Raw genomic sequence first — 11608 nt, 5'->3', positions numbered from 1 at the left:
ACAGAAGTAATTTTCCACGAATTTGATTTCGAGACCTCAAGTTTAGAATTTGAGGTCTCGATATCAAGCATATGAAAGCACACAGCTTCGTGTGACAAGGGTGTTTTTTCCTTTCATAGTTATCTCGCAGCTCTGACGACCAATCGAGCTCAAATTTTCACAGGTTTGTTATTTTATGCATATGTTGAGAGACTGGTCTTTGACAATTACCAATAGTGTCCACTGGCTTTAAAGACATAGCTCTAAAATGTTAGTAGTTCTATGGATGTCACTCCAATTCATACTGCATTGTTCTTTGATGCATTTTGTAATGACCATTATTCATTATTTATCTGTACGTGTGATTGTATGAATCAAAAAGCAACAAGCAAAACAAATAAACACAGAGCCAGATTAAAGTTACCTCAAGCCTCGTTTTTGGACGCGTGATAAATACGAGAGAACACCAATGTACATGGAGCTTTTTACATAATTAATGGCCAGGAACTTGTACAAATGTGGCTCATTATTTTGGTGTCTTTTTCTAAAACCTCAATGTTGGCTCCAGTAACGTCCGTACCAAAAGCCACGTGGCGGAAATCAAAAGTTTCAAATGATTACTGCTTTGTGACGACGTTCGAAACAGCAAAGATGTTTTAGGAATAGACCCACTACTGCCGTCCGTTAATAATGAAGTGCGCCCTCTACCGGTGCTAAATAAAATAACCTTCATGTTAAAACAACAGCTGCGAAAAGACTTATACAATGACATGTTCATGAAATGTAAATGAATTTATTGAAAACCAGTAAAAACAAAACAAAAATACAAAAAGCTGAGTGAGAGAAGTGTTGGTTTGCAAAGGAGCAAGTTTCAGTGAATAAATGTTTTTTCTTTAGCATGGTCCATCTTTACATTGGGTTCCATTTCATACAAAGTTTACAATACTTTGGGGAAGTTAAAAACCCAAACCCATAATTTCACCTCTTAACCCCCAACTTCAAGATGATCTTGCAACTACCTGTCCCCTTCTCCATCTCGAGGAGTGACTTCCAACCCGATATCTCTCCACATCCTTCTATCCTTATTCAGAATCCTCTCCCAAAACCCAAACCCATAATTTCACATCTTAACCCCCATCTTCAAGATGATGTTGCAACTACCTGTCCCCTTCTTCTTCCGAGGAGGAGTGACTCCCAACCCGATATCTCTCCACATCGTCCCCTCCCTCCTCCCCACTCTCATCACTATCCTCCTCCTCTTCTTCCTCTTCCTCCTCCTCTGCTTTGACTCTTTCCTCCTCATCTTCTTCTTGAGGATGTTGCAGCATCTGTTGCGTCTTGTACTCCTCCTTGGCGTGTTTGATGATTTGCTCTTGTCTCAGTCTCTCCACTTCTTGCTCCAGCTCTAGGCAGGCTCGCTCTATCTCATAGTTCTTGCCAACAAGGCCTGTCCAACTGTAACAAACAAAAATTACAATTACAAAGAGCTTGTAATGATGCAAACTCTGTTTCAATCACGTTTTGTATTCAATCATAAAACAAATTTAAAGCCTGGATCATACTTCCTGCAACGAACAGCTCGCAACAGTAGAGCTGTACTCAACTAATGTGAACCATTCGCAGCGAAAAAAGCCCCGTGATGTCAAAATTCAAGTATGAACCAGGCTTTAGAAACAACATTTTGCTCATCTTGTAAGGTACACCTTGTACATCTCCTGGATGAGAGGTTTCGATCGGATTGTCTTCAGGAGAAAACCTTTTCTCTTACTTACCTTTCTTCAAGATTCCTCAAGGCTTCGCCAGCACTTTTCTGAAAACAAACGTAAGACACAAAACATTACCGTTAAAAACAGAAACAACCGCAAGATTTGTCAATCAGAAGGGATACAGTGCTGTTTATAAGGAAGGTTGATTGTATTCCGTACCTGTTTTGTCTTTCTTTGCCAGTTCAGCTCCTGGATGTGTTTGCGAGTTTTTGTCAGTTGATCCTGGCCTTGCTCGACCATCTTCCCCAGAATACTGAAAAATGCAATACAAAAACAGTATAAGTCATAAAATTGATGAAGTTAAAATAAAAAAGGCATAGCAAGCATTCAGTGATCCAGTTGCAATGAAGTCTGGTACAATGACTTGCTTTGTCACCAGTTACCACTTCTTAAATTTGACTTCCTCAGACTACAGAGACAGTTGCTATGTCACATTCAGCCATATTATAGGAACTTACTCATTGTAAAATCTCCAGGCTGAACTGCCGTACTTTGAAAGGAGCTCCAAATTGGCAATTCTGAAAAAGAAAATGATGTCAGAAATTTTAATCATGATTACAATTATACTTTTTAAAAGGTATTGGAACAATTCCCCCTAAACTTCGATGCTTCATAATATTTCACACTTTACATTCTTGGTTGGATGACAAGAACCAAGTCCACCAAGAAGAAACCTATTATCATATTACAGGCTGGCATAGTTTAAATATAACTCAAAACCGCAGTAGATGATATTGAATGGTCAGACAGTAGAAGGGTTGACCTTGCGTTTCCAGATGCATTCACCACATGATATCATGTTGCAGGTTGGCATAGTTTATCTATCCTTCAACACCCTTAGTTGAGGCTCACCTTTCGGACTGATGTTCTAGCTGGGCCATAGAGTTCTCCACGGACTCATTCCAAGCGAGTACGTCATTCTGTCTACCAGCAGGTGGAGGGGGTAGCTCATATCTGCAGCAATAATTATTCAAAAAGCTTGATAATTAATACAGTCATGGAATCAAACAGAGGCCACAAAGACAATCTTTGCCCTGGTATTAGCCTTGGTGCCCTTAAAAAGTGTCCCATAGACTTTAAGAGTTTCTAATGGAAGTGCCCTTTGAAAAATGAACATGGCCAGTATCAAGGTACACTTTTAAAACAAATTTTTAAAAACTTCTCTTTATAAGTGCTGAGGTGTGTAGATATTTTGTTCTCTCATTTTGACTCTGGTCCAGTAAAATATCTGCCCTAATTGACGCGCCAGTGCTCCACCAATTCAGCTCACTAGCCCTATATTTGCTGTCTCTAAATCTTATCAACAAAACTTTCCCCAATATTTAAACAAATTAAACCGTCAAATCAAATGCCTTGGTGGAAAATCAAAGCCAAGATGTGCAGGGATAAATCACCTTTTCATGCTGAGGACGTCCATAGGAAGTCTAGATGCCATCCGCTCAAACTCATTCTTAAGGACGTCGGTTTCAAACGGTGTATGATCAATGGCTGGTAAATGTTCCAGATAGTTCTTTGTTGGGCGATAACGTCTCGTTTCTTCCTCGACCAGGGCATAGGCCTGAGGCAAAGAAATGGATTGACATGGTTGTAATCAGATTACAGATTTCATTGTTCATAAACATCTTGCTTTCATTACCTGCTTTCTTCTGTTTTGAACAGGGAAATTATAATATAGCGAGGGCCCTAGTAGGCCCTACCATGGTTTCCATCTGCATATCACGATGGCCGACTCCCCGAGAGGAAACTAATTCGTTGTGCTACAATTGACACACACCAGTGCAGTGACCATGCGCACTTAAGTTATGTTTGATTCTCAACAGGGATTTTTCTTTCTTTTTTTCCTCCCTTGACTTGAGGACAAATTGTACGACCTCGACACCAATTTCTGGCGTTTTTATAAAGAGAAACAAGGGAAGTATTACATGCCCCCCAAAATCACTACAGTGTGTCAGCAAAATATACACCGTGTTTTTTTTTTGAACGGACATGTGTCGAAAATACACGGATAACGGATACCTAAACTACACAACTCTCAAAACCTATATTTCGACACAGCAAACGAATGGACGAATAAATCTTTACAGATCCAGAGCAGAATGTACAATAATATACTCCTTTTATAAATAATTATGTGAAATATTACCGCTTCTTTTTCTCCTGGTTCGTCGTATCCTTTATCGTGATACGGCAGAGCGTCAACTAGAACTTCACCGGCCATTTTGATTTTTGTTTTCTTTCTTTCCGACAAGTAGTCTGATACCACTTACTTTCAACAAGCATTTTACCCTGCAAATGAGTAAATACCAGACTTCTACAGCCACGCGTAAACAACCTCGTCCTCATGAGCAACTGAACGCCGCCACGTCCGTGTAAGTTAACTGTGTGCAGCTAGTTGAGTCCATTAAAACGAGGTTAATAATAAAAAAAAAATGAAAACAATGTCAAAGGTCAAGGTGTTAACCCGACGTTCCTTCGACAACCAATGACGCCCTGCATGCATTCACTGCCAGACTGTATTTTCGTCGATATATTGACGTGTTTTGTTTGGCACAACAAGATTAAAACATTTTCGTAACATCTGTTTTGTTTTGTTTTTGCTCGTTCCTGTTTCGCTGTTGTGAAAACTGACAGGTTTTAAAAAGGCAAACTGTGAATCACTTGTTTGAGATGCGTGACTGAACGTGAGTACACACGCTGTTTTGTTTTGTTAAGGGCGGTAAATTAAATAACTGAATTTAATTATTATAATTGCATAATATAGATGAGTAATGCCAAATTGTATGCAAGGGCCCAGAGGTGTATGTCGGCCGGGTTACTGTTCAGTGCTGTTTCGAATGACTAACAAAACAACGGTGTTTTGCGTCTACTACACGACAAATGAGTGCAGTTGTAGTAGTTAGGTGATTCAATAGTGTGAATTAATTTGACGTCACAACACAAGCCCACCAATCCAAGGTCGAGGCCGTCACATTAATAATTTATCATTTATGTTTTAAAAAATGGTCTGTACTCCTGCCTTGGTTTGCCTTTTCAATCAATTTAATAATGCAGAGGTAATTTAGTAGATTATAAAAGTGTCAGACTCAGAGTGTCAGTCAGTGTGACTTCTTACATCCATCCATGGTGTGACAGTTGTCCGTTTTCAACTTGTGTCAATTGATTGAGTCAATGATTCTCAATGTCATGGTCAGTAGATGTCATTATCAATCATCATTACAGGGTTAATCATACCTCCAAAAATTGTTTGAAAAGATGATGAATTCAATTGCTGTTTTATTCACTCAAGGTCTACCAATATCATCAACAAATACTTTTATCTGTGTTATCGAGGCACAGTTTTCACGATATTGTGCATTGGTCAGGCATTGATTTGGTGTGTTCTTGAGTATACAATTTAAAATTGTAACTAACTTGTAAATAATTTTCGTTTCAGAGATTTGATCGAGATGCTTTAGGAAAACGTTCCCTCGTGGTCTTCAAGCTACCTGAAGGCACATCAAGCTTTGTAAGTATTCAAGTTTGATGTTTCAGATAACATGTAATTTCAGGAGTTTACTACATTTTACTAAATGCTTTTTTAAGCCGACAGATCTTTTTTTTTTTTTGCACTCTTTGCTGCAAAAATTACCGACGCTATGTTATATGCACTGTTGCATATATTAAATTTCACGGATTTTCGAACACTACTGCATGGTCAAGTGGAATCGCTATTATCTACTGAAACATGCGCTATGCGCAATTGATTTCGCCGCCATAAATAAAACAAAAACATTCTAAAAAATAAGAACATAAACAATTTAAATGGATACAAATTACTTTAATAAAAAAATAAAAAATTGTGGCTCTTGAAGAAATTTGAAAGTGATATAAAGTCCGAATCGTCTGAATCCCATCTCGTTATTACGAAGACACATCGACTAACACGACGCAAAAACAGACTTTGCTGTGAAATTTTCAGTTCCCCCTCAAAAAGTCTCTGTGCAGGCTCAGTGCTGGTAAAATATACACTGCCCAACATCAAATTTACTTTAGTAGTATTAATAAAAAAGGTTTAAAATCAATGCAAACAGACTATTTGGGAACAAATGATCTGAATTTTAGTAGACCTACTTCAGTACAGTTTTTGTTAAAACAAATTTTACAAACAAAATAGTTTAGACCCTAGCAGAGTCTTTGTCGAAGGCTAAATGACAACACAACACGCATAAACAGGTAACCTGGCACAACAGAAGCAGTCAAAGTGCAAAGAGATGAAAAGACAGAGAAATCACAAGAGAAAGTACAAGAAATGAATGAAGAAGAGCTAAGTGCCTTGTCATGGTTTTTGTTGATTTTTTTTTAAAGCGTTATTCAATTTTTCTTTTAAAAGGTTGGATTTTCTTGGTCTTACTGAAGTGTTCAACAACTCATATTGGCAACATAATATATCAACATGGCTTCAAAAGTCTCTTCACAAATTCCAACCAGTCCGTTAGAACGCAGTTTCTCTTTCTGGAATAGCACAGCGCCCCCACCCACGAGGGTTTACCAGTGCGCAGAGCATGGCGGTGAGATGCTGAAGCAACTCGATGGATTGCTAAAGAAGCGAGTGTTGTGTGATGGAACTCTCATTTGTGGAGAGCATCACTTCTCAATTCATCGCATCGTCCTTGCATCTTGTAGTGATTTCTTCCACAAGATGTTTGTAGAGAATGAGAACATCAAGGACATCCAGATCAGTACTAGCATACCGAGACTGGGTCTTGAGATGCTAATTCATTTTGCATACACGTCTCAGCTGACGTTGAACATAGAGAATGTCCGCAAGACACTGTACGCTGCTATTAAACTTGGTTTCAGGCGCGTCACCGAGTACTGCGTACAGTACCTCATCACAACAATCAGTTTGCAGAATTGCGTAGAGTTACTTCATCTCGCTGAGAAGTATGACTTTCCAATGCTGCTCTCATCGGTGCAGGATTTTGTGATAGCAAATTTCGTCCAAGTGTCGACGACGAGAGATTTCCCAACTCTGACCCCGGAACAAATCACGTATTTCATACGGCAGGATCGCATGATGTCAGGCACTGAGATGGAGTTGTTTGGAGCGGCAGCCAAGTGGATTAACCACTCTCGCAACTCCAGGGAACAGTTTGCACCTCGTCTCATGAAGCACATCCGATTCCCGTTGATCTCAACGAATGAGCTTGTAGATCATGTGCAGTCGGAGAGCTTCATGATGGAGAATGCAACGTGTCATGAATTTCTCCTAGAAGCCTTGAATTATCATCTTGTACCCCAACGCCAACATCTTATGCAGTCGGCACGGACCAGAATGCGCTCCACCAGCGAGGTGATTCTAGTTGTTGGTGGGGAGCTTGCCAACAAGTGTGTAAGTAACAATATTATGATTTTGGACGAACCTCATTGTCAGCTAAAGCATCTAACATCGATGCCTCTACGACGAGTGGATCACAGTGTTGCTGTCTTGAATGACTTCTTGTATGTTGCTGGAGGACAAGTGACTCTGACCTCAAACGGGAAGGAAAGTATTGGGACTGTCCATCGCTACGACCCAAGATTTAACAACTGGCTTCAGGTGTGCCCAATGCAGCAACGAAGAGCTTTCTTCGGCCTTGCTGCTCTAGATGGTAAACTCTTTGCTATCGGAGGTAAAAATGAGCAAGGCGCCCTTGCTTCGATGGAGTCTTACAATCCGAACAATGATACCTGGGTTTATGTCCAGCATCTCCCTGAATCCATGTATGCTCATGCTTGTTGCGTCATCAGTGATAAACTTTACATCTCTGGTGGGTTTGCAAATCACAATTTCAGGAAGACTGTGTTTGAATACAGTCCCCAACGGAACGAGTGGACGCAACGGTGCTCCATGAATGCAGAACGAGGTTTCCACATGCTGTGCGCCGTCCGTGATCAGATGTTCGCCATGGGTGGGAACCATCTGAACCCATATGGTGACAGAGTGGATGTGATGAGTGTTGAACGTTACAATCCCTCAAATGACCAGTGGACACCCCTCTCCCCAATGCTGACCGGTCTTAGTATGGCCGGCTCGGCCGTCATAGACAATCAGAGGATCTACATCATAGGTGGCTACAACGGACGCAGTCGACATAGAGAAAAAGACATTCACTGCTATACAGTTGCTGAAGATGAATGGGACGTCGTGGGGGAGCTACCCGCGCCTGCATTGCGTATGGCATGCTATGCAATGACGCTCCCTAGTAACCTCATAAACATTACAGGGTCTGATAGTCAATCTACTGCCTCCCAAGGAACTGGGTCTCTGTCGAATTTCACCTCAGTTAGCCAGCAGTTTTCACACTGAAACTCAATACAACTCAACAATTGAGATCTAAACAAATATGTAGACTCGGAAATAGAGATCAAATGTATGCAATACAAAATGAATTTTGTACTGCCTTTTTTTTTAAATGCTCAAGTTATTAGTTTTTTTAGTTTGTGGGCAGCTTTAGTAGTAGGTCTTAGTTGAAGCTTGTACAAAATATTTGATTTCATGGTGGTTTGTGCAATTAAATGAATAAAACACCTCATAGCATTCAGCAATGCATAGGCCTACCTTCATGTAGCCGAGGCAGATTCCACTTCATAACAGGAAAGCCACAGTATTCTTCAACTTTCTGTTGAGTGTTGATCATCTCAAACTGGTCTTGAGATTTCAGACCTTCAACTTCATTCTTGAAGGGGGCGTGGCAATGTTCTCTTCTCTTTAGACTTTGCAAAGGTCTACCTCGCAAAATTGTGGGACAATGATTGTTGATGATTTGGGTAAATTCTAGGCCTGAATAAGTAATGTACACTGGCCTTTAACTTTGCTCATGAAGGGGCTATAAGCAATTTCCCTCTGGTAAGGGCACCTCTATAAAGGAAAATGTAAATTTGCATTTGGAACTTTACAAAGGGCACCACAGCAGAAGCACAGAGCACCACGGCAATTGCTGTGGGTGTTCTGGGCTTCACAATAGCCAAATTTATTTAACCTTCAAGGCGGAAAACTGAAGGTTTGAAACCAATATGTTAGGAAACAAAATTATTACAATTTATTTAAAATTATGTTTTTTGCAGAGAAGTAGAACAACAAGTTTAAAAGTGAGGTGTGATTATTATTGCTTTATATGTGAACTTCTACATGTATCTCTCCTTACCAAATATAATGTTAGATCTACATGATTGTGGAATCAAGGGTGTGTCTTTTAAGGGGCGTGTCTGTGTCTGATTAACAGACTGGGTGTGTTTTGATTTTGAAGATCTCAAGTAACACTTTGACCAATTGCATTACCACCAGACATGTACTCTAGGCTTGTCCACTCAAATAAAAATTGGTATTTCTTTATCAAAGCATCAATGAACAAAAATGGTCAGTTTACAGAGTAGATATATACTGTGTATTGGGACTGACTTGAAACAGGAAATACTTTAAAGACAGATTGGAATCATACGTCTAGTATTGAGTGATGCAGTTATTTTATGGTCAATAAGGTGCCTTTTTTGTAACTCAAAATAATATTTATACTTTGGTCGCGTGTGAAACATAAAACGTTAATCACTGGTAGACTGATTGTATGCCAGGCCAATAATATATGCTTCGTTTTTGAAAGAGCGAGGGCATCCAGGCATTTTCTCCTTGGTAAAGGGCACCCTATTGGGATAGTGTATTAACTGACTTCTACTGAAGCATTTCAAGGGCACCAAGGCTTTAGTAGGGGGCATAAGTCTCAGGTCTGGCACATGCTGCACAATCATATATATGTATATTGCCTTGTAGTTTAATACAACTTTATACAACGTTCCTTTCGCGTGTTTATATTACACAACCCCTATGTGTTTATAGCAAAAACTGAATATAAAAAAGTAATGAGTAGGGTGGAACTGAAAACTGAATATTTTCTACACTTATACCTTTTCCCATACAATGCCCCACAAACATGACAGACAACAAACATGTAAATTAAACTGGGAGGAACCTGTAGGCGTAAAACGTGGGTTTTCCCACCGGAGACATAATGTCCCTTACCCCAGGCAAGAAATAATACGCCTATAGCCGTAATGAGAAAATTGATTTTGTATTGTGTCATGGCTATTTTTGTCAAGGACAAAACGTCTCTGTTGGCAATATTTAGGGAAAACCGCAATAATATACAGTACATTCACTGCAATAGTTTTTATCCGCACAGCATACATGTATCTAATGGAAATTGATATTTTTGGTTCACTTCTAGGAAATATGGACCACCAGCCAAAGCAATGTCAATTTAAATATGTTGATTTTTTAAATAGAAATACCCCTCACTATTTTGGGCTGAGCCGGTGATATTTTTTTAACTTGCATTTTTAGAATGTTTTTGTGTTTTAATTTGATACAGGGTTTTTGTGATATTGTTGTGTATAATTGAAGATGTTTTATATTATTGTATATTATTTGTGTGGCACTTTTGACAATTGTGATTATACTTTTTGTGTCATTTCTGTTTTCATTCATGCTGCAATTTCTTCTTCTTTTTTAAATTGAATAAATGTATTTCAATTGTACATATTATATCATCATGTACATGTATCAGAATATGTTATGTTTTCTTTTCAAACAGTATCATATTGAACCGCTGCTCGTGTAGTTAAATGTGGAAAACATTTTTAGTAGAACCGTGATCAAAAACTGAATAAATTTACATATTTCGCTGAGTGCTGTACATAATTCTATCACAGTGAATGATTTGTCATCGGGTTCATGGTGGTTGTTTACTGAAAGGCTTGTTTGGCATGGTTTCCATTGTAACATGGATTTATATTTTGCCTGCGGGGGCCTGTTTTCAAGGTAGCTTTGACATTTTCCCCTTTGCTGCGAAATAGCACGCGATGAATTCGCCACTTTGTTCGTGCCAGTGTAGTGTATTGTTAAAAGGTCATACAGGTACATGTATTGTATGGTGGTGGAGTTCCGGAGTTGCCTGTTGTATTATTTCCATGGCAACAGTAAACACTAACCTATTTTTACCAGTATACTTGCCAACACACAGCCGTATGTCTAGCTAAGGAGACCTTGATCAACAGGTTGGGAGCTAGAATAGAAAGATAGAAATAGTCATGGATTAGGCCTACTGTTTTTAAATTGAACAATCAGAAAACACAATAGGCGAAATTCTAGAGCTGCATATATCAGCACGCTTCACTGACATTGGTGACAATTCCTTTCTACAACATTTAATTTAATAGCAAAATAACAGCTACATACATACATGTATATGCAGCAATGCTAGGAAAGATACCTTAATCGCGGATATGTCAGTGCTACAAAGTTCACACCATGTTCTTCTAGAAGGAAAAAGAAAATAAAAGATTGTGTTTTTTAATAAAAAGCTAAGGCATGTCGTGTAGTAATGTGCCAATCCAGTTTAACAACAACAACAATACAATTTGAAAAATGGTGGTCTACCATAGGTCCTTATTGGAAAAAAAGAAAAAAAAATGCAAAAGCTAATTCTATTTTCTCTCTCGAAAAATTGAATAAAAATACATTTCAGATTGCAAAAAAGGGGCACCAGGAAGCAGTGATTAAATCTGCCGGGGTCACGCCTGTCTTGACCCACAACCTTATTATATCATAATTCATATGAAATTCATATGATGCCCTACCTGTGTAACACATTGAACAGCCCACCAGACCTACGTCAAGGTGTCTATTTTTGTTCCCTAATACATGTTCAACACTTCGTCTTACACAATTGCCATTGTTTCCTAATTCCCTTTTTTCGGATCCTAAGTGGCGCCGGGTAGTTTATGTGATTTTCCAATATTTTTTTGGCGATGGAGAAGATGAAAGTGTGCCATGACATGTGAGGTCATGG

General features: G+C 39.1%; 2 protein-coding genes across 3 annotated transcripts; one reads left to right on the top strand and one right to left on the bottom strand.

Moving 5' to 3' along the window:
* Window positions 1-752: 752 nt before the first annotated feature.
* Window positions 753-4029, bottom strand: LOC117302354 (pre-mRNA-splicing factor SPF27-like). The gene is made up of 7 exons (XM_033786269.1): window positions 3889-4029; window positions 3140-3303; window positions 2598-2699; window positions 2204-2263; window positions 1905-1998; window positions 1752-1789; window positions 753-1434 (listed from the first exon to the last, which is right to left on the bottom strand). Exons 1-7 carry the CDS (start codon window positions 3961-3963, stop codon window positions 1137-1139), a joined length of 831 nt encoding a protein of 276 aa, XP_033642160.1. The 5' UTR covers window positions 3964-4029; the 3' UTR covers window positions 753-1136.
* Window positions 4030-4206: 177 nt separating this feature from the next.
* LOC117302510 (kelch-like protein 9) lies at window positions 4207-10440 on the top strand. Of its 2 annotated transcripts, none has more exons than XM_033786473.1 (3): window positions 4207-4426; window positions 5179-5250; window positions 6115-10440. In XM_033786473.1, exon 3 carries the CDS (start codon window positions 6178-6180, stop codon window positions 8071-8073), a length of 1896 nt encoding a protein of 631 aa, XP_033642364.1. In that variant the 5' UTR covers window positions 4207-4426; window positions 5179-5250; window positions 6115-6177; the 3' UTR covers window positions 8074-10440. The 2 variants fall into 2 exon arrangements, with proteins under 2 accessions (XP_033642364.1, XP_033642365.1); XM_033786474.1 differs by lacking the exon at window positions 4207-4426 and adding an exon at window positions 4865-4931.
* Window positions 10441-11608: the final 1168 nt, after the last annotated feature.

This window comes from Asterias rubens, chromosome 18 (assembly GCF_902459465.1).
Source record: "Asterias rubens chromosome 18, eAstRub1.3, whole genome shotgun sequence".
Lineage (NCBI taxonomy): Eukaryota > Metazoa > Echinodermata > Asteroidea > Forcipulatida > Asteriidae > Asterias > Asterias rubens.
The sequence above is the reverse complement of the archived record's forward strand: the minus strand, read 5'-3'. Positions and strand labels throughout refer to the sequence as shown.